Raw genomic sequence first — 24,946 nt, forward strand, 5'->3', positions numbered from 1 at the left:
TTTATTACATTATGTTATATTTTTTTTATTACTATTTTCTTTGATGATGAGTACTGGTCTATTTTTATCTATTCATAGCAAATATTTTTTACTATTTATATTTTTTTATGTATGATGGCTATTTTACATGTTTTTGTATTAATTATTAATTTAATTAATAATAATAATAATAAATATTTATTTTTTTGGTATGAAAAACGAATAATAATTAATAATAACTTTTTTTATACATAAATACAGGATATAAGTCGAAGGATGTTGTTTATTGTACCACATAGAGCTTAGATAGATATTCTTCTTCATTATATATATTTTTATTTTTTTGTTTTATTTATTTATATATGATGGTGTGACATTATACTTTGTTTTGTGTGTTTTATACAGATTTTTCGATAGAGATATAAGTACATAGTTTTTTTTATACATCATTATTAACATGTATTGCATAGTATTTATAAATGTTGTTCTAAAAGATGTGAATTTTTAGTAATAATAATAAAATTCTTGTATTTTTTGAACAACGATGTTTATATATTTTTTGCTCTTCACTTTTACGTATTTAATTGCACACTTTTTGTATCCGTTTTGAACAGAAAAGATTTTAGGTGAAAATTTCTAATATTTAATTTTTTTTCATTACATTGATAAATCGTTGATATTATGTTTTTAGTGTCCATCTACGTATATTTTTATATATGTTTATAATATATATTTTTTTGATAATTAATGTACAAAATTTTAAATGTAATTTTTTAATAAAAAATTATTCTGCCAATTTTTTAATTTTAATCTTAAAATGCAGTAAAAAATAGTCTTTTTTCCTTCTTCCCTCTCATTACGTGTGTGTTATGCTATTCTTTAATTATTGTGAACTAATTTTTTTTTACATCTATCGTTAATTACACTACTAAACGTGTGCTTTTCATCACCATGTTACATCGTCACTGATACATTTTCAACTAAGTCTTTTGTTTGCCAATCATCTTTCGTTCAATACGTGGTTAAATATTTTTATTTTAAAATTTTAATTTTTTTGATTCAACATTTATTTTTTTAAATTTCGATTCGAGTTCTACTGATAAATTTTTAATTTTATTGCGATAAAATTTTTTTGAGAGAAACATTGAAAGCAAGTTTAGCCAACGTGCTATTGGAAGCCAATGTCGGCAGTTAATCGCTTTGAAAGTGAAAAAACAAAAAACGAATGAAAATGGCAGTGATCATTCTAAAACTTTTGAAAAAAATTTAGAAAAAATCTACTGAATTGACGCGATATTTTTTTCAAATGTAAAACATTCAAAAATCGAATAAATGCAAGTAAGTCGTGAAAATATTTTTTTTTTGTTCTCAGATGATTTTTGTTTGTTAAATGACAAAATACATTTATAATTGCACATAAATATATATTCCAACTCACATTAATTTTCCTCGGCAGTGGCTTTTTGTATGATTCTCTATATTTATTTATGATTAAATATTTTTTTGAGTGATATTTACATATTTTTTGTAATTTAATATAAATGTTCTTTGTTAATATTTTTAACAGTTTTTATTAAATTTGAATCATTTCTTGTACTATTTTTTGTTTTTTTTTCTTGATGTTTTCAAAAATATACAAAAATGTTAATTTTTAGAAATTTTTTATTTACTGTTCTTTATATGAGGTTGAACATTGTTAATCATTTATTTGTATTTTTTACTTTGTATCTGCTGCTGTTTCTGTTTGTTATTTGTGTTCTTTGCTTATTAAAAGGTACGCTCGCCATTTTCTGAAACACTATGTTGTTTTAAAATTGTCGTGTAAATTTTTAAAAATATTTAAAAAATATTTGAAATCAACCAGACGTTTCCACATTTAAAGAAATTTCTAAAAAATATATAAAAATACGAATTAAAATTAAAAATAATTATTTTTATTTTAATATTTAAAAATATTTTTTTTTTAATATTTCATTTTTTTTTTAATTTTTTATTTCTATAAATTAATTAATAATCAATTTGAAAAAAAAAAAATAAAAAAAAATTACACGACGAAAACTCACCCGAAAAAATATTTTACTTTTCTGATGTAAAGTCCATTCATATTCCAACAGGTACCTTCAAGGCATAATGGTTATTTGTTTTTATTATTTATATATTGTTATACATGATTATTTTCTATTGTTATTAATTTTTACTCATTTCTATGATTTGATTTGTTTTTTTTTTACTGATCTGAGATATAAACATTTTTTTGTAATATATATGTTATTAATATATAGAAAATGTATAAGAGTTAGAATTATTTTTTGTGCATAATTTTGTATTTTATTAGAAGTTGTTGTTGTTGTTTTGTAAGTTTTTCTCTACCAAAATCACAAATAAACATTGAAAAGCACCACTGCGTTGGTCAATAAATTTGATTATATTTTATGTTATATATTCGTCATTTTGTTTGTATTTTTTTACTTTCATATATATGTTGTGTATGTTATATATGATTAAATATTTTCTAGAATCTTTAATCTACAAACACTTTAAATTATTTCTTTGCATAATATTGAAGATGTGAATGCCTTATATATTTTTTTCATTATTTTCGTTTTTTATTTGTTTATTTTTTTATGTACAATTTGATTGAATTTTCTCGTAAATAATTAATTTTGAAAATTATTAATATTTAAACTCGAATCGGTGCCTTCTCGAAATGTCGAATTGTAAAAAAATTTTTAGGAGGGAAATGCTTATTCATTAAATTTTGAATGACAAGGCACCTCTTTATAATTAATTTCGTTTCGCTACAAAAATTTTGGTTGCCAATCAAAAACGTTAAATTGAGGAAATCTGTTGTTTTGAGAATTTTTCATAAAAAATGCAATAATGACACACAATTTTTTTTGCCTAAATGTCTTTGAAAAAATTTTTTAAAAAATTTGTGGCAGTTTTATTTTTTTCGTAAACATATATTTATGCGTGTTTTTATTGCTGTTCATTGTTTTTCTCTTACAAGGCTTTGAAGAAGCAAAATTTGTGTTGAATTGTGTCAGTAATGGGACTTAAATGCCTTCATTCAACTAAAAATTTTGAAGTTTTATTCCAAAAAGTATGTTAAATAATTTTTTAAAAAATATAATAAAATATATATAAAAAAAACATAACTTTACCTCTTGTTTACTTACCCAAAAAATAAATTTAAAATAATATATTTTTTTTAATCAAAAATTTTCCCATTACCGCAACTTTTCCGCAGAAATATAAATAAAATAAAACAAAAATTATAAATATTTTTTTATTTCTTGAAACTTTGATGAGTTCAGTTCTTTATTTTTATTATTATTTTTAAGTATATACGTAAAAGTGTTGTGTGTATGTGTGCTTTAAATATTATTTTTTAAACATTGATTCATCTTTTTCAATACAAAATTCAAATTTTTGTTTTTTTTTTGTTTTATGTACATAAGCATTCAAAAATTCTTTTCCATAATTTTTAAGCTATATTTGACAAAATAAAATCGCAAATTCTGATAAAAAGTTGGAAATGCTTACAAAATATATGTTTTAAGAGAATTTTTGTTTATTAAAATAAAAATGTAGAATTTGCGATTTCAGTAATTGTCAAATATATTTTTCAGTCCAAACGTGTTTTTTTTCTAATAATTCATCTCCTAAATAATTTTGATAGTGATAATTATAATAATAATAAAAAGAAAGTGTTGCGTGTCATCATCGTTTTTTTGTTTGTAATTTTTTATTTTACTGTTTTGTTTTTTTAAATTCTATATGTATGTAATAATATAATAATAATAGTTTAACTTGCATTTTAGTTTTATGTAATTATTATTATTTAATATTGGGTTGTGTTCTACCTTATATATGTTGTATCTTTTAATCATTATTATGTATTTTTTGTATTATTATTTTATTTTTTAAAGTTTGATAGTATTTTCTTCATTTTCATTTTTTTAAATGATTAATTAATTTCTTTATCTCCTTAAACTTATTTTTTATAATCATATATGTTTTATATTTATAATAATAATATTTAATAATATATAATAATAATAATTACTATTAATATTATATATGTATTACCGTCATCAAATTAATGTTATATATGCAATTTTTTCTTGTTGTTCTAATAATATTTTGTTATTATAATTATAACAATAGTCACAGCCAAACGATAGTGGAGCCTATCTTATATCTTAAACCTCCTTAAGCTACTATTAATTCTGACCAGTCTCCTTTATGTTTTTTTTATTTTCAATAAATATTCAAGTTCTTTCGTATTTTCTATATTATTTTTTTAAACCATCATCATTACTCATTTAATGCTGTTGTTGTTTCACATTCTTATATTTTTTTTATAAGATTAAAAAGGCTCCATGTCAGTACTAATAAACTAAAATCTTCTCTTTTTTTACTTTTCTAACTTTTCACCCGCACTAATATATTTTAACAATGTGTGAAATATTAACTTTTATTATCTCTTTTTTCTCCTAAATATTTTTTTATATAAATTTTTTATGTTTTTTTTTTGTTGTTGTTTGTATATAAAGATTTAAAAAGTCCTTCTTTCTCCACATGTTTATATATCATGATCGTTCGTTCCTTGTTAATAAAAACTGAACAAGTATTAGAACATTACTATTATTATATATATATTATTTTTTTTAGTATTATTATATTATTTAGTTAATGCTTAAAATATTTCCGGGAATAAGGATGGACATGGGAATCATGGTTTCTCAGGAGACTTTTTTCTTTTTATACTTTTTTCTCAATAATTAAAAATAATTTTTATTATACAATTTTATACAAAATAAATATTGTTATGAAAAAAAAAATATTTAACTAAAAATAAAAATGTTACCTTGTTAATAAAATTTCTTATACAGTCATGAATAATATGATTTCTGTGTGTATATTGTATAAAGTTTTATTTTGTTGTTTTTCTATGTTTTACATATCAAATGTAATAATTTTATATAATAATAGATAATATTAATATAATAATTAATTAAAGTAACATAATTAATAATAATATAATTAATTAATATATAATAATAGTAAAAATAAATTGTAATAGTATTTGTTGTTTTTGTAGATTAGGCACTCTTTTGTGTCGAGTGTCGTCGTTTTCTTTACTTTTGCTTAACGTTTATTTTCATTTTTTATTATTACTTTTATTTTATAAGTATGTTTAATAATATAATAATAATAATTATATTAAAATGTAATGTTACACAAACTTTTTTTCTTACAACAATGTTCTGCGTGTTATTTATCATTATAAGAAAAAGCCCTAAGGCTACACTTGCTGCGTTTGTGGATGCTGTTGAATTGATGAAGTACTTGGCTGTAAACTGGCAGCAGAAGTTGCGACGGTAGTATTTAAATTGGGATGATTATTCATGTTTGCGGCGACGACGGCAGCACTCGTACTCGATGCACCTTTGAATATTTGAACATTTGAATCAAATATTGTTTTTTTTTGTTATCAAGCAATTAAAAGTAATAATATAATTAAAAAAATTATATCCTACTTGATGCTGCTGTCGGACCCGCCTGAATATCCTGCACATCCCAAATTTCCTCGAGGAATTTCGGCAGTTTGCGGTTACGCAACTTGAGTGAGAAACACATTTCCGAATTCTGGTTGCCCAGCGTTCGTAATTCAGTCAGGATGGAGAGGAGTTTTGCGAACATGATGCCGCACTTTGGCTTGCCGCCGTGCCGATTGAGGATGTAAACCTTCAGCGTTTCGATGTAGTAGCTCTGAATGTGTTCGACAAGTTCGCTCTTCTCGAGACCCGGTCGATCGCTGAAGATGACAATTGCCGTGAGAAGCGCATATTCGACATTATCGACTGCCATCGCGTACATTTGCCGACAGAAATGCATCAAGTCGTCAATGTGATCTTCCATCTCTGCCATTTTGTACGAATCACGCGTATATGATTTGTTGTTGGCGAACAAAATGGAGTCGGAAACGACATCGTAACGACGAGCTGTTCGCAACATCATCACTTCACTGGAACACGCCTAAAAATAATTTTAAAAAATTTATTTAGCTTTTTTTAGACTTTTGAAAAAAAATCTGAAACTCACTTTTAACAACGTTATTTGGTCTTCTTGGGGTATTCTTGTAAATGCAGGCAAACCTTTTGCGAATTCGACAATCAGCTGTACCGTTAAAATTGTAATTTCCGTTATATGCCTAAAGTTTAGATCTTTTTGGTCGTCATCCTCTTGAGACTGAGGGTTTTGCTAAAAAAAAATATAAAAAATTATTTTATTAATTATTTGAAAAATTTAAATTAATAAAAATATCTTACGTTCATAATTCGCTTTAAATCCTCTTCTGACGGTTGTTCGTATCCATCCTGATACCAAATTAATTTATAAATAACGGCCATTTGATTTGCGGTGAGTTGAGGTATATTTTTTGCTTTGTTTTCAGCTAGTAATGCTTCAGGTAGTAATTGCTAATGAAGAAAATTAAAAAAAAAATTAATGAAATGTTTTATAGAATCATGGAATTTTATTTATGAAAAAAAAAATAAATAAATAAATATTATAATTTTTATTAAAAATTATATATGATTCAAAATTATTTAAAATTTTATTTAATCAAAAAATATAAAAAAAATTATTTGAATTTATTAAAATTATTTTTTTAGTTAAAGATTTTTATTTAATTATTTTTAAATGAATTTTTTTTAATTTAATTTTTATAATTAAAAAAAAATACAATTTTATTAAAAATAGTAAATTATTAAAATTGAAATATTTAAAATTCTTTATATTTTTTTTCGTGATTGGATTTAAATCTTTTAAAAAAATCTTAATTAAGGGAGAAAAAAGGATACTTACTGCTAAAGCTGCATGAGCCGGTGGATCACATTGCACTAATTGAGGTAATATTTCAGTTCTAAAGGTATCTGTTGTACTATTTGGGTTGCTTGGTTTGTCCTTATCCTTTTGTGCCTTCTTCTCTTTCCGCTTGATAGCACATTGCGTTTCGGGTACAACACATTCAGGTCTCATGCCCACAGAAAGGCATTTCTTTAAGCGACATTCTTGGCATTTTCGCCTCATATACATATCCATCTCACACTCATTCCCAAATTTACAACTATATATAGCATTTTTCGTGACACTTCGTCGAAAGAAGCCTGCAAGAGAAAAAAAAAGAGTTTAAACCCTTGTCAAAAGTTGCGATGAAAAATAAAATCACGTACCTTTGCATCCTTCACATGTAAGCGCATTATAATGATAGCCAGAGGCTCTATCACCGCACACGAGACACAGCTCCTCCTGTTGACGAGGCGTTTGTCCCTTTTTAAGCTTTTTCACATCACTACCATCTTGCGTATAGCCATTTAAACTACTGGATGGTGATAAATCTTCACGACCTGCAATAAAAAAAAATAAAATAAAAATCATTAATTAATATTTAAATCAGGATTTTTTTAAATTAAATTAATCCAGTTCATAAATTTTGTTTGAAGAACGGAAACAGTTTGCAGCTCATATCCCAAAAAACTGCATTAAATCCACGAATTGAGCCATCAAGAGCAATCAAAGCGTGAAATTTATGAAAAATCATAAAAAAAACTGAGAGAGAAGAGAATTTAAAGTGTGTGACAGGCTTTGTCTTGGTAGCTAATTAAAAGTGTAACAAGATAATTTATGAAGTTCAAAATATTTATGGAGAACAATGGGCGCTCTCGAGAATAAAGGAAATATTTTCCAGTTCAATTCCTTGCGGGGTTTTTGACACTGATTATGACACATGTCACTCAACTTTTGATTCAAAAAAATTAAAACAGGTGAAAAATTTTGAATTTCATTCAAGGACAAGCCAATATTGCTCCAAGCACGATAAAAAGTGAGAAAAAATAAATATTTAACGTAATAATGAGGGTTTGTTATGTCTTGTCAATTTATTTTTTTTTATGTAAATATTTCGAGTGTTGATGAACGACGACGACAACAAGCTTTGATAGATTTATCTGACCTTTAAAAAAAAATAAATAAAATAAAATAAACACAAATGAATGACCGATAAAGTTCTTGTTTGACTTCGTTGTCAGAATTCATTAGTAAGTATATAAAACCGCCATTGTCTCTGAATCCATCATTTTTTGTTCCTTCATCAACAGGTAGTCTGTTTTTAATTTTATTATCATCGCGGGTAAAGTCGTAAAATTTTTTATTGCTTTCCGATATTTTTCCTTACATTGTTGTTAAATTTAATTTTTAAAACAACCCAAAGCTATTAAAGCGTAACAGCGCCTTTAATGACAATTCTCGAAATCGATGACAATTTAAAACTAAACACTTTTCATTAGAAGAAGACATTCGAATTCCAAGGAGATGACTTGCGATGGAAAGTTTCGCATTGTAAAGTCGTCGTAGTTAAGTCGAGAACTTGTTTATTCTATTTTTATCGACCAATGAATAGCAACGTTGTTGTTGTTTTTTTCTGCCTCCTTGCTCTGTTTCAAGAATCGTCGTCAGCGTTCGTTGTCGATTAACATTTTTATTGCATTTATTTACAAAAGTCATTATGTGTGTGCTTGAGTGTGTTTGTAATCACTAAATAGCAAAAGCAAGGCAAAAAGCATTTAATAGAGACCATTGCATGAGTCAAGGACGCGCACTGCCCTCCGTATAATCAGTTTCATTCAATCTTTTCGTGCAGTTTGCGTTTTGTTTTGATGTTAACTGATTCTAATGAGGGTTTTGTGGAAGAAAATGTGATAAAATGTAAGAGCTGAAAGTATTTTAGGATTTTCAGTTTTTATTTTAAAAAGAGCTGAACACATTTTAGGACTCTCAGTTTTCATTTTAATGAGAGCTGAACACATTTTAGGACTCTCAGTTTTCGTTTTAATGAAAACTGAAAGCATTTTCAAGCCCTAACTTTCATCTCAATAACCTTAAAACCAAGTTTCGTTAAGAGAAATCTCAAACTTAAACAAAACTAATCTTCATACAGAAAAATTTTCAATCATAAATTAATATGTGACTCAAAAATTAGCATTAATTTCCTAAAATTTCTTAACCTCAAAAAAATCTAATAATATGAAATATTTTATCACACCTTCGCTAATTAAATCTAAAAAATTCTATTCAAAATTTTTAACATAAAAATTCGATTAGTTTCGATTTCATCATCAGCTTCAAAGTATAGAACAAAAATAATTCTGAGAGTCATGCAAGCAATAAGACATTCACTCAGGTGTACAATTATGTACCATAACATTCTAGTTGTAGTAGAACAACATGATTTATTGTATTTATGGAGCACAAAGTAGCTTTGAGAGAACGAGTTTTTCCTCCTTCTACATTATAAAATCTTGCGTCAACATTCGTTTTGAGTGTGTTGGTAAGTCGAGTGTTTGTGTGCTTTGTTCTCGTAACATCATTAACTACTAACTAAAAATCTAGATTCGCTCTCTTTTTTTTCTATTCTTTCTTTTTCTTTTGTTGCTTCGTTCGTCTTCGGGCTTTTCATGCCACAGATAACAAGAACAAAAACAACGCCGTGACGTCACATATTCCGCTCACAACTACCATCGAGATGACATTGAAATCGAACAATTCAATGATTTTTCCTAAATGCCTCATTTTTAAATTTAACTAATATTTGCACGCCAAAAAATCCATCGCAAGTTCATTGTACAACCGGCATCCATGTCAGTCACCTAACAAATACTATTATGCGGAAATTGACGAATTTACCACAGCTACGGCGATTATTATGTATACAAGATTTAAACAATAACAAAATAGCAACAACAACAAAAAATAACAACACGCCGCTCTCTCGGCACGGCGCACAGCGCGGTAAGTAGGCTGTTTTGACATTGAACTCGTATTTGGATGTCCTTGAAAATTCTCTTCTAACCAAAAATTTGGTCTGTACGCATTTTTTTTAAAGTTTCACGTTATGGCTTCAGGAAAAGATTTTTTATTATTATTATTTTTCGGTGTCTGTGTATGGTTTTAGTTAATTGGATGGTCCATCTAACACATTCTATGCGATATTCTTCGAGCAACTTCAAGGTCACGTTTTAAAATAAATTTTTGTGTGGATTTTGGACGTTGTTGTGTTTCTTCATTTATTTAAATTTATTTTTTTTAAATACGCAATAGATTCTTAATATGGATCCATCTCAATATTGATAATATTTTTTTTTATTTAAAAACTCTTTTAGGGCTTATTTACTTTTTTTTTCAAATTAAGCCACTCCTCGGTAAAAAATTTCTAAAAACATGAGCTTAGTTTTTTTTAATGAAACTAAAGAATTGGTTCAACTTGATAAAATATAATAAAAAAAGTGAAGCAACCAACCCGATTTCGTTAGAATGTTTCATTGAACGCAAAAACTGCCGGCTAAGTGTTTGCGACTTGAATATTAATTTTGCGTGATCGCTTCCTAAATGGCTCGGCGATTCAGCTGTCATGACAAAATAAAAAAAAATTTCAATACACATCAAAAACAATGTAAATTTTGTTTTGTGGTGTGGGCAGAGCGACGGCGATGATGATGATGTACATGTGAGATAATGCGTGCACGCGAAAAAGCGATATGGAGATGCAGAATTTGTTTTGGAAGTGAATTAATTGCTTGTCGCTTCGGTTTTTTGTGATGCTATTGTTTGTTGTGAAATAAATTATATTTTTTTTAGTAGCTGATTATTTAATGATGACTATTTAAATTTTTGTTAAAGTTATTAAGTTGAAGTAATTTGATTCATTTTTTATTCTAATTAGTTTTTTACTTCCGAAAATTTATTATTCTTAATTTTATAAAAAAATTTTTGGAGACTAAAGATAAAAAATTGGAAGAATTCATATAAAAATTTGTAAATGTCATTTAAAAATGTCATTAATTAATTAAATTTTTATTAAAAAAATTAAATAAAATAATTTTTTAATAATTGAATGAATTTAAATTATTTAATTAAAATTATGTTTTATATTTTTTTTAATTAATTTATTTATATAAAATTATTTATAAAAAATTTATTATAAATTTTTTTAAATTTATTTATAAAAAATTTTTAATAAAAAAATAAATAAATTTAAAATACATATGAATTTAATTTTTTACATTATATATTTTTTAATTAATTCAATAAAATTAATTTAAATTTGTCAATTTTTTTAAATATTTTTTTTTTAATTTAATTAATTTTTTTTCAATTTAAAATTAAACAAATGAATTTTAGCACCCTAAAAATTATTATTTTTTTAAAAAACAATTAAAAGGGACAAAAAACTCCCTGACAGAAAATAAAAATAATAATTAAAATTACACATTTGAGCAACTCAGAAGCTTCTGTGCCTAAACAAAGACGTCACACACGGAACAGAACTTTGGGGCAAAATTATCATGTGAACACACATAATTTAACATAATAATTAATGGCTTTCCGGTGTTTGTCTACTCAACTATTATTACTGCCTAGCTTAAAAAAGTAACAATATTGTGTAAAAAAATGCTAAAACATAGTAATAATAATGACTTCAACATTAGAGACAACATTCGCAAAAATTTTTATCATGACATTTAAATTAAAGTAGAACGTCTGAGTCGGTATTTTGTGTTGTGTCATGATTTTTTTTGTTGTTAAATATTTGACAACTAAAGTGTCTATAACATACTCGTTACACTTTGTGCTTTAAATAAAAATAATTTTTAGGCTTCTATTGGAATTAAAAAAAAAATATAAAAATTAATTTATTTTTTTAACCACAAAAAAATTGAAAAAAATTATCAATCACGAGGATTTAAAAGGCAAAAAACCCTTGAATCCGTTATCTTTGCACAAGAAAAAGCATATTAGATCATTAATCTCTTCAAATATCTCAACCCATTAACACGAAAAATCCCCAAAAAATTCAATATTCGGAAAAAAAAGGAAAAATCACTTTCGCCCACAATTGAGTGTTCTTGCTAAAACATGCGTAAAAAGAAATGTAAATCAGAAAAACAATTAATCATCACCTCGTTTCATTTTTTTCTGCATGCCAGGCTTTAATAGCAACAATCTATCTCTCTCTTATGTTATTATTATTACTTTAACATAAAAATTTACTGACATTTTTGTCGAAAAGTTGCCTCAAACGGTGTTGAATATCGTAATCCGTGCATCGCATTCATCAAAGCAACACATGAATATGATTGATTTCTATTTTACGCTACGGGTAGCTCATAATTGATTAAGGATAATAACAACATGAGACTTGCAAAAAATGAGATATACAAAAAAATTAATGCGAAAGTGAAAATAACATTTTTTTGCGGTACGAAAAAGGTCTCTGACACGCTCTCAATTGAAAATTTTTCCAACAATAAACGTTTCAAGGACAAATTTTACAAACAAACATTTTGGAGAAACCACCAAAGTGGCAAGGAATCCTTAAGGGCTTGTTATTAATATAATAATTATAATTATATTTCCATCATGTATCGAAGGAAACACATTGATTACATGTTGTTTATTTGTCGCTTACAGAAATTTATTGAAAGAGGGATTAACAAAAGAATGGATTGAATTGAATATATTATAATGTAGACTTATGTAAATACGAAAATAGGTTGAGAAAATTTACCTAAACACATGATGAATCACGTAAAATGTATCGAATATCGAAATTTGTGAATAAACAAAACAATGAAGATAATATTGAATGTTTGCTTATCAAATACTTTAGGATTTCTTCCCACATAAACATGCAAATTTTAACATATATGTTACATTTTTTATATAAAAAAGGAGAAATTCCTTTGTGTTTTTGAACATATTTGCGGTAAAAGTGATCAAAGTATAGAATTTTTTTTCTATTTTTAGAAGAAATTAATTTTCGATATTTCCTTTTAATATAAAAAAATATGACATATGTTCAAATACGTTATATATATAACAAAAAAAAAAAATAATTTATAATAAAAAAAATATTTTCAAATGTTTTTATAACCTCGTGACACTAATTATTGATTATATATTTTTATTTTATTTTTGTTTTGAAATGAATTTCATAATTAATTAATTTTTTTTTCATTAAAATTTTATTATTATTTTTTTGAAATATAAATAAATTTAATGAATATTTAAGTTAAATAAATAAAATAAATTTTAATTAAATTTATTACTTTTTAAAAGTAAAATATTTTACATTTATTTATTTTTTTTTTAAATTTAATTCTTTATAATTTAAAAATATTTATTAAAAAAAATTAAATTAAATAATTATTTTTAAAGTCAATTAATATTTTAATTTTTTGAAAAATTATTTTAATTATGAAAAATATTTTTTTTTGTTTATTTTGCTTTTTTTTAAATACATTTCACTTTAGTCAATCACCTTTTCTTACGTAAATATTAAAAAATATTTTTTGTTAATTTCATCAATTCTCCAACCATGGGAAAATACAATTTCATCCTTTCACGAGCATTGTAAGCAAATTTCGTAATTTAAAATAAAGTAATTTTTTTAAAGAATTTTAATTTTCGTCAGCAGTTACTACTTACGAATAATACGATACAAAAAAATATTGAACTGGATTTTTGTTACAAATAAAAAATAATAATAACAATAAACTTATTAAAAATTAGAATGCTGATCATATAATTTTTGTCGCTGTTTATTGTTATTATTTGCTGTGTTTGTTGAGCAAGAGCCATTGCTTACCTGAAACGAAAAAAAAAAGAAACAGAACGTTAATATTAAATTACTTGACAAAAAAAATATTTGAAAATTAGAGAAACGACGAAATATATGACAAACAAATAAAAAAAAGCGAAATTGCAGGAAAGACAGGAAATTAATAAATATAATATGAATTTAATTAACATATTTTTTTTCGGATTGTTTTAATTTATAATATTTTTTTTGAGGGGCATTGTTTTGAGTCATCTAATTTTTTTTTTGTTAATTAATAAATGTGTTTTTGCGATAAATGAAAGTAAATTTTCCTATTTTTATTAAAAAAAAATATATAAAAAATTGAAAATATATAAAATAATTCTATAAATTTTTTTATAAAAATAAAATAAAAAAAATATAAAAAATTAAAATAAAAATATAAAAAAAATAGTTTGACCATGGAAAATACCCAAAAATTTCGAGTGTGAATAAGAAAAAAGTTTCATTTTCCGTCAAACATGAGCCGGCAACGCGATTTTAGTAATAATTTATGTACATTCATTACGAAGCATTGACCTCAATATGCCGGTATTTCGGTTTAGGTTAAGGGTGAATAATGTCCTTTTTATTTCTCGACATCGATTATAGGCGACTTTGTGAGTAAATAAATAGAATTATCCCTGCGATCGATAATATTATCTTTATTACAGGCATAAACGACACTTTTTCCAAATTTGTAGGAAAGAAAAATAAATGAAGGAATTTTTCTTCTTTTTTTTTGTCTTGAACACGCAACGAATTTTTCATGTCCAAACAGTTTCCGTGTTATTTCCTTGTGTTCTGTTTAATTATGCATAAGTTCAAATTGGGGTGTTAACAATTTTTATAAAAAAAATTCTTGAAAAAAAACAAGAAAGCTTCTTTTCTGGTTTTTTGTGTTAAAAAAAAAATAAAAATTCACGAAAAATGAAGTAAATGGTGTTGAATTCAATAAAAAAAAAATTATGAATAATAAAAGAGAATCAAAATTTAAGCTTAAAAAATAAAACAAAAAAATAAATTTAGCACCGCAGCAGCATTGAAACAGAAAAAAGCTGATGATGATGTGATGTGTCACGATGAGAAACGAGGTTAATGTCCTTAATAACAATCATTTTCATAATAACAATCCACTTTATTTTCGGTGAATGCGTAATAATAATAAATGGCTCTCCCCCACTTTACCATCAAAGTTGAAATAGTAAAAAAAAGTATCAAATACACGTGTAGCGGTTTAAATGCCCTGCCATTTAGATTGAAACTGAAACTATTTTAATGGTACCAGAGTTGAAGGTCATTTCTTGTGTTTAGTTATTGTCACATAGTTAGAGTTCTGGTTTTTTTTTTTGTTTTATTACCGAACTTGTCGTACCTGAGTGTTCGTGTATTTATGTAAATTCGGTCAGTGTGATGGATAGCTGTGACGTCAAAATCATTATTATCGATAAGTTTTATAAAAACAACGCGAGTTACGAGGTTCAATGACTTCGAGTTGGGTAAAGTGAGTGTCCTTTCACAACAACATTCACAGTTTCTCGTATTTTTATTGATTTTTTTGGAGCATATTTTGGAAAAAAATTTTAATTTTTTTTTTATTATTAAAAAAATGTTTTTACTTTTAAGGAATTTTAATTTTTTTCATATTTTAAAGAAAAAATTTTTTCAAGATTAATTTTGAACTTTTTAATAAAGTTTATATTAAAAAAAATTTTTTTCAAGAAATTTTAAGAATTTTCAATTAAAATTAAATAAAATAAATAAATAATATGTTACTTGATTTATTTAATTAATTTTAATTAAAATTTATTTCTTTATTTAATTTAATAATAAATAAAATTTATTTTTATGTCAAAAAAAAAAAATAATATTTTTTAATTAAAATTTATTAATATTTTTTTATTTTATAATTATTTTTTTAATAAATAAAATTAATAAAAAAAATAATTTTATTTAAATTAAAATTTTTTAATGCGAAACACAAATTTTTCACATTTTAATAGAAAAATTACTTTCACTTAAATTTTTCGTATAAAATCCGATACGGTTGAACATTAATTAATTAAATTTTGAAACTTGAGCTGCAAAAATGTCCTTTTTCACCCCAAAAGCGAGCAAAAAAAACGAGCGTACAAAAGATCTCAATTTTACGTTAAAAGCTTAAATATTTATTTATATCTCTCTGCATGCTTCATCAACCAAATAAAATGCTCGAAAAATGTAACATCATGTTCTCTTCGCTTTTAGCTCTCCAAATACATTTTCCATCGCACTCTGATACAAAACAATAATAATAATACTAAAAATCTACAAGCCAAGCAAGACATAGAATTTTATATTTATTTTTTTTTTTAGAATTATCTGAATTATCTAATGGAACGACAACGATGACTTGTGTTTGTCGACACGACGAATGAATGGAAAAAAAAGAAGAAAAACTGGTTTTCAATTTAACTACGTTGTATTGCTTTACATTAGTCGAGTCTTGTTTCGCTGTGTACGTGATTTTTTCCTATGAAATGTATTTTTGTCGCGTACTAATAGAACAAGAATCAGAACATGAAGCAAAAATACAAAAAAAATACAAACTACATGTTGCTTTGATATTAAAATGAGATTATTTATTTAGAAAGTGAATGTTGAATAGGCAAGTCGTCCCACATTATTGATTTCGATTTTTGTATTTTAATTTTTTTTCTTTCGTTTAAAAAATAATAATTAAGAATATTTGTCATGCTTTTGTAATAAAGTGAACTTTTTTTTTGGACATCCATCCAAATTTTCATTCATAAAATAAAAATAAAATTTTTTTCGCACCTAATTAAGATTTTTTAATGGCAACCAGACAGTTGTTCTTTGCATTCATAATTTCCTGGTTTCAAATATTTTTTAATTCTTTAATGGAGTTTGGTTTGGTGAGCGGAACAGATGGATTGCAAGCGAGCGTTGTAAATAAATAAAAGGAAATTTGTATCTTTTTTATATCTAAAGCACACTTCCGGAACATTGTCTTTGAAAAGTGCGAAGTTAAGTACATAACTATAGAATATAGAATGGGTAACATATTTATGAGAATTTTTCGTTTAAAATTTTTTATTATATTTTATTGCATTTTAATGGAAAATTTCAAATAAATAAAATTTTATTGAAAATTTTTTGAATAGAAATTTTCACAAAAATTAAAAATAAAAAAAAATCTGTTTTAAATTAATTTAATTTTTTTAAATCGAAATTCTCATTTTTTTAATTTTATTTTTTTAATAAGATTTATCTCGAATAAAAAAATTTATTTATTTTTTTTAATTAAAATATTAATTCAATTAAAATTAAAATAAAAAAATTAAAAATTTTTTTAAAAGAAATATTTTTAATTTTTTTTTAAATAGAATTTCTCACAAAAATTTAAAATTTCCAAAAAATCTTATTTAAATTCAATTAATTTTTTTTTTATTTTAAAAATAATTTTTAAATAACTTTTTAAAAATTAAAAAAAAAATAAAAAAAAAATTTTCAAATAATTTTTTAGCTTAGTTTTATTTTAATTTTCAAATGTTTGAAGAAAAATTTTTTTTAATTTATTTATTTAAATTTTTAATTAAAATATTTTTTTTTTATTAATTTTTTTTATTTAATTATTTTTTTAGCGATTCATAAACCCGCAAAATTATTGAAATACGATTAATTACTGCAATTCACGTTGAAACATGTCAAACTCAACCTACTTTTCCCTTATCGATTGTTGATTAGAGCTTACATGACATTTAGTTCCAACAACTTTTTTAATCATTCCTTATCATCAATGCACGATTTTTTTGATAAAAAAATCAGATTTTATTCCGGAATCCAACCAAATTTAGGACACCAAAGATTAGATAACATCCCACAAGAATGGAGACGGTTGGTAAAAAAAATATTTCGCATATTTTGCAAAAAATAAAAAAACAGTTGGTAACAGGATTTCCAACCGGTATTTAAAAAAATTATTTATAGAATCGAAAAAACGTGGCAAATCTATAAATTTTAATCAAAACACGTATCAAATTATAGTTTTATGAATATTTGAAATATTTAATAATCCTGTTTAGATTTCACGTTTATTAATTCTACGTCAAAAGCAATGAGGATGACACAACAGCTCACTCTCAGATTAGGTCAACGTCCATTTATCATGATTATTTTCGAGCGATACAGGAGCTACACACACAACTACATCGACATCAAATAATGACTAGTTTGCTAATAAAATCTACGTTTCTCGTAAATCGAGATGTAAATGAATCAATCAAACAAACAGCTACAGAGATCAAGAGAAATAGAGAGTTTTTGCATCGGTGATAGTAACAATGAAAATGATAGACATGTCAATTGTTTGAATTATTCGAAATATGAACTGCTATGGGAAGGTTCAAGGCTGTTCGTTGCATCGTCATAGTGCATGATAAACACGAGAGCGGAGAGATTTCGTGCCGATTTGCTCTATTAATGGCTTTACTATTTCAATATTTGCTCATGTTGCATCGATTTAAGGTCACTTTGGGGCATAAAATGGAATTTTTTCATTATCACCGCATTGTTATCGGTCTGCAACGAGTCTTATCGCGTCAGAGCCTTATCAAAATATTACGACTTTTATTTTAAAGTAATTAGGTTGTTTGAAATATTTTTTTGATTTTTAAATTTTTCGTCATTTTCAACAGTTAAAAAAAATATTTTTTTAGAAAAATTAAAAAAAAATTATGTTTAAAAATTAAGAAAAATTAAAAAAAAAATTAAATAAAAAAAAAAATTAGAAAAATTATTAAAAAAAATAATTAAAATTTAATAAAAAAAATTAAATTAAATTAAAAAAAATGTTATAATAATTTAATTTAATTATATTATATAAGTTAATTAAATTTAAAAATTTTTCTTTGTTTTAAATTTTTTAAAAATTATTTAAATGATTTTTTTATTAAAATTTGTGAAATAAATATTTATATTTTTTGAAATTGATAAAAAAATCTAATAAAAATTAATTAATTAATATTTTTTAAAATTAATAAATATAATTAAAATAAATTAATAAAAAAATATTTTTTAATAACTTTTATTTAATTTTTTTTTTGTAGAAATTTTTTAATTGTGAAAAATTATTTAAAAAAGGGAAAAAATTAAAAAAATATTTAATAAAAACAAATTGTAACCGCCCAAACAAACAAATTTCAAAAAAACAAAAAATGAAGAAGAATTGCACGAAAATTCCATAACAATAAAAAATACGTGTCAATGTCAGATTAAATTGCAATCATACTCTTGACTTTATTACGTTGATGATCGTCGATGTCGCGTCGCGTTGTTGTGGTTGTATCTCACTGTACTTTTAATAATTTCAATTAATTATTCATTCATTCATTCGCACACTCAAGTAACGACGACGACGACGACAACGGAACGAAGTGCGAACGAAAAATGTAATAAATATTAAAAATCACAGCCTTTCGTTCCCTTTCACAAACACGTCACATTGATTTTTTCATGCCTCAATTGCTTCTCGATTTGTGTCGCCAAAAAACCCAAACAGCAATTTTTGTGGAAAAAACTAAAAAAAAAATGATTTGAGTTTTGTCATCAAATTATCGATGATTAGTTTGATGTTCGTATGCTAATAAGCAGCAAAAAAAGCTAAAAATGCTAAAAATAATAACTAGATAGAATGGACAAGTTTTTTCCCTGTTGTTTTGGAAGAAGGTCATTAAACCTTCTAGTCACGAACAATTTGTTGTACGAGCGTTGCGGCAAATAATTGTCATACCTGTGTCATGCGCTCGTTATCAATATAAATTTCATTACATCTATCATCGCCACAAATCCAGTAATTAGAAAATAATTAAAATTCATGCGACAACAGGAGCAACCAATCTTATCACATCGCACGCACTCTCATTGTCACTTCATCTTCATATTCTCTCTACGCGTCGCAGTGAGTACACAAAATATTTATCATTTTCAAGGTTACTGGTTCACTTGAAAAATATATAAACGAAAAATTTTTTTAATTTATACAAGAACGACATTCACGAGTGTGTTTGTGAGTTTGTGTTGTGTTCGCACTCTTGAATTAATGTGACTTTGCATGAATGTGACTCGGCTTTCAATATGCGTTTCTCTGTTATTTTTATTTATTTATTATGCGACATGTGACGAGAATTGTTGAAATATTCTTTTTATTATTTTTGTCATTTTCTTCGGGTTTTTTTTTGTTTGTGTTTGTGAAAAAAATATTTTTTAAGAAAAATCGAAATTTTTGTGGATTTTTCGTTTTTGAAGTTTCCTCAATTAATATTTTTTTACGGATTTTTTGTTCATTATAAATTATTTTGACATGTAAAAAATGACAGATGTCAAAATATTCTCTTTAATCTTAAAGTAATTTTTTTGAAATATTTTTTTTTTAATTTTTGATACAAAATAATATTTTTTTAAAATATTTCTCAATAATTGCAATTTTTTAATTTTTATTTATTTTTTTATTCATTATTAATTTTTTACTATTATTTAATTATTTATTTAATTTTTTAAATTAATTTAAATAATTTTAAAAATATAATTAAAGTAAAATATTTAATAAATATTTAAAAAATATTACAAAATAAAAAATATTTTTAAAATTCGTTTAATTCAAATTTTTTTTTCATTAATTTTTATTAATTTAAAAATTCAACAAATAATTAATTAAATAAAAAAAAAATTAAAACATTTAAAATAATTTTAATATAAATTATTGACAATTAAAAAAATATTTAATTTTTTAAAAATAATAATAAATTATTATTATTATTTATTTATTTTTTTTTTAGAAATCTATAAGAAAAATTGTTTTTAATACAAAAATATTTAAATAAATAGATTTTTCCTTCTAAAATAATTTTTCTTAGAATTACTCGATAATTTTTCACACCCTTTTTGAGCTCAAGTGTGGTCCAAAATTCCGCCTAAAAATCATTTTAAGTATAAAATAATGCGCTTTCAGCCAGATTTCGTGAAGATTATCGTTCTTGTGTCTTCTCTTGAATCCATCTTCAATAAACACACCTTTTATCGCACTTATTCCCAAGTCAATATTTTATTCTCAAATATCATTTATTTTTGTATCATTATCACTTTCTTCGTCTCTTTTTCTGTTTGTTTGTTATTTTATGCGCTTTTTTTTACCGACGACGTGACATTACCTCATCACACACCCACACTCGGTTACGCCAGAATCGCCGAGACAGACAACGCATCGCGAGAGAGTTACAAAAATTTCGTATCTAAACGAACAACGACAATAACCTCAGTTTTTAGATACGAAACAAACATCGATCTAAAAAATAAATTACTTCATAAAAATGTGTGACCGACTTTTTTTTTCTCATTTTCATTGACATCACAAACACACATGAATTAAAATATATATTTTAGACGATTATGCTTTTAGGTCGAAGTCACTCCGACGTACGTGCATCGATCTTCCTATACGCTGGTTCTATAAATATACCCGAAAAAAATGTGTGTCTCTCTGAAATGTATGTGAATAATAAAAATGAGATTAGAATACGCTTTTCTCGCAGACAATATAATAAACAAATACATAACTAAAATTTTTTCGTCTGTGTGGGTCGATATTACCTTTGGATGACACGAAAGACTGTTCGAGTGACTTAGAAAAGAGACGCATCTTCCATCTGTTTAGATCTTTGTTTACATAATATTCTTATTAATGTCTGTTCAGTTGTCGTAGGTACGTGGTACGAGTGTACGGGTATATAGGAAGGGAACGCACGATGGTGTAATGTAATAAAAAAAAAATAATAATAAATAAAATACTAGATGAATAATGAAATGAAATGAGGTCGATGATCTATATATTTTATTTTTGTTTTGTTTGTTTGGCCTATCTACTTATAGTTGACGTTTTTAACGTAATTTGAGGTCCGTTTAGTTTTTTTTTTGTAATAAGAAACGGATTTGTATCTAAAAGGAGTGTGGGATTTAAATTCCTTTCAATTGATTGAAATGTTGTAATTAATACTTTTTTTTCTTCGAGACGTAATGTTTGAAAATTGATACTAAAATGTGGTAGGTCATTGAAAGGACACACGTGTTATATAATTTTCTTTTCTTTTTGATATTAAATTAATAAATACAAAAAAAAAATTAAGCCTCCATTAAATTTAATAAATATTAACAAAAAATATGTTATAAGTTTGTCGCAGTAATCAATCAATTTATTTATTTTTTTTGTTGCTTTTTTCAGATAAAATTGGGATAAGCCGAATTGATGTAGAAAAGGAAGATCATTAATCATCCAGCAATTGTCTCGGAAGTATAATAACTTTTGCTTTTTATATTACTATTTAATATATATATATTTAGGTGAATATAAATATGTTTTTATTCATTTTTTATTAATATGTAACATTTTTGAGGTTATGTTTCTTTGTTTTTAGATTTTGAAATACGAATTTTTGTTGATATGGGTTGTTTTTAGCGGAAAACGTCACCAAATATCAAAATTTCCCTCCATTTTGTCAAAACACTTGTAGAAAAAGGACGCGTTAATAAGTTCTTGTTTAAAAATTACAAAAAAAATTTTTAATCTATAAATGTCAATTCATCATTTATTCAATAGATTTGTGAGTTCTAAAGGTAATTTCGATTTTTTAAAATTTATTTTATTTAAATTATTGATCTTTTTTTTTAATTTCAGGACTTTAAAAAACAACTTTAAAATTTTCAACTTTAAAAAATTCTCTAAAGCAAAATTTTAACAAATTAATTTTTTTTTTAAATCGAATTAATTCCAATTAATTCAAACCAAGCATATAAACCTAACAAAATTTTCAGAATTTTACAAATTCAAGAAAAACCTCAATTACAGCTGAAGAGTTTTAAAGCTCTCATTTGAAAAGAAAACATTAACACGACACATCCCGATATCAAGAAGTGAAAAGCATAAATAACAAGAACAACATCCGCTAAATAAATAAATAAACACATTTATTGATATCGTTCTTTTTTATATGGACTCGAGGGATTTATCAACATCTCACTTCTTCTTCTACATGATGTAACATTTATTACCAAACAACAACAATTTTTATTCTTTATCGATCCAATTGGAAGCGGTTACAACATAGTACTGTTGATAAGACACTTTCTCATGAAACCTCAGACTTTATCCGGTTATGCCTTCGAATTCAGCACAAATGACGGAACTAATGTCAATATATCGTTAAAGACACTGAAAGCAAACAAACATGACTCACTTTTATTGGAGATACGAATCAGTTAGTCAAATATTTAAACCTCATGCATTATAAAAGACCTTGTTGTCGGCAAGTTATCCGCCTTCTGGGTGGGTTTCTATTCTTTTTTGCTATTTCCGTGGCATGAAAGAGAAATATCACAAAACTAGCAATAATAACAAGGGAGTAAATTTTCGTGTTTTCACAGTATCCTCATCATTATCGGCGACATTCATTAACCAAAATCCAAATCAGTAGGAAATATTTTTTTGCAAATCATGGATTTACAAATCGAGTTGGATCAGAAAAAAACATGTAACAAGTCAATTGAAAGTGACATTTATAAATTGCGTATCCTTCCCTTGTCAATAGAGGCGCAACAAATCGATTCATGTTAATTTAAGGAAACTCTTGAGACTTTCGGCTTTCGCATCTAATGAGATATTTGGCGCAAACAAACAAATAATAACCATAAAGAAAAAAAATCGCAAAGATCATTCACAATAACTCCTTTATTCTTATCGCTGTGACAAAAAATTAGGCACACACCATCATCATTTTTTTTTCTAAAACATTCTATTATCATCATAAACGTACTACAACAAAAAATATATGTCAGCTACCATCATCATATTATCATCGCACACATAACGTGACACACGTACAGGCGGAATACAGTAGCAAAGTAGCAAGCTATATTACTTGTAAACTGTGCTATGGATAGATTCGGATGCCCTACTTTTGCGCGACTATAATACGAAAAAATAACAATTTTTCTGTCTGTTTTCTTGTTCTGTGCTGTCGTCGTTTCTAACCTTGGCTTTATTTTGTGCTTTCAGGGTATTCTTTCATATTTTTTTTTATTTAATTTTTTTTTATTTTATGACTTAAACAATTGCAGTAAACGACAATCTTTTTAACCTATTTTCATATATTTCACTCTCACTTGCGAAAAAAATGTCCCTGCTTCTGATGTCGAGACACAAAAAAGTGCACGTGCAACCAAAGCTACGTGTATCGATAAATACCGATGAAAGTAATTTTTAAAAATTTCACTTATAAATATTTGAATTGTCTACTGTTTGTTGGTTAATATTACACGTCATCATCGTTGTTTGCTTTATTAAAAGTTTTTATTTTATTTATAATAAATAATTATAATTTCAATACAAACATAGCGACCGAAAAAAAAAAATAAAAAGTGAGAGTAGACTTGCCAATTTTACTTTTAGCTTTTAAGCATAAATTTCGTTTTTGTTTTTTGTGTGTGATTTTTTGAGGTCGCACGATTTTTTTTTCGGTTTGTATGAAATTTGTTGCGATTTACGCACAAAAGCGTAAAGGTAACGAGAGAAAAAAATTCGTTAATTTATGCGTGAAATGTTGTTGGAGACAAGACAAACGATTTATTTGATCAAAAAGGTGAATTAAGTGAAGTGAATGTCATGCCGGATATTGTGAAATAAGGATTTTTTTCGAGAGATTTCTTCTTTTATCTTTTTTGCATGAAAAAATTGTTAAAATTAATGATTCTACTGAATTAAATTTTATTTTTTTTATGTTTATTGAGATTTTTATTTTTAATTTAATTAAAATAAATATTTTTTTTTTAACTTTTAACAAAAATATTTTTTTTTATTTTTAAATAATTTTTAAAAATTATAAATATTTATTTAAAAATTTTCCAAGCTATAATAAAGAAAATTTTGAAAATTTAATTATTTTAATTTTTATAAAATTTATTCTTCAAAAAAAAAGTAATTAAAATTAAATAATTATAAAGAATTCAATAATTAGAAGAAATTAAAAAATTATTTTTTAAAAATAAAAATAAAAATTTTTTTTTTATAAAAATAATTAAAAATAAATTATGTAAAATAAAAAAATATTTTTTTAAAAAATAAAACAAATTATATTTAATTAAAATAATAATTAAAACTAATAATTTTTACGAAAAAAATTTAAAATTATTTTTTTTAAAAAATCAGAACATTTT

General features: G+C 24.7%; 1 protein-coding gene across 4 annotated transcripts in view; it reads right to left on the minus strand.

Annotated features, from left to right (window-relative positions):
* Positions 1 to 4,676: 4,676 nt before the first annotated feature.
* Positions 4,677 to 24,946, minus strand: part of LOC134834920 (ecdysone receptor) — a 113,279-nt gene continuing 93,009 nt past the window's right edge. For all 4 annotated transcript variants that reach the window (XM_063849847.1, XM_063849999.1, XM_063849922.1 and 1 more), the window contains 6 exons: positions 7,224 to 7,397; positions 6,856 to 7,157; positions 6,318 to 6,467; positions 6,091 to 6,249; positions 5,526 to 6,024; positions 4,677 to 5,433 (listed from right to left, as the gene is read on the minus strand). In XM_063849847.1, the coding sequence (XP_063705917.1) occupies positions 5,291 to 5,433; positions 5,526 to 6,024; positions 6,091 to 6,249; positions 6,318 to 6,467; positions 6,856 to 7,157; positions 7,224 to 7,397 (1,427 nt within the window). In that variant the 3' untranslated portion in view covers positions 4,677 to 5,290. The remainder of the gene's footprint in view (positions 5,434 to 5,525; positions 6,025 to 6,090; positions 6,250 to 6,317; positions 6,468 to 6,855; positions 7,158 to 7,223; positions 7,398 to 24,946) is intronic.

Source organism: Culicoides brevitarsis, chromosome 1 (genome assembly GCF_036172545.1).
Source record: "Culicoides brevitarsis isolate CSIRO-B50_1 chromosome 1, AGI_CSIRO_Cbre_v1, whole genome shotgun sequence".
In the NCBI taxonomy this organism is placed as follows: Eukaryota; Metazoa; Arthropoda; class Insecta; order Diptera; family Ceratopogonidae; genus Culicoides; species Culicoides brevitarsis.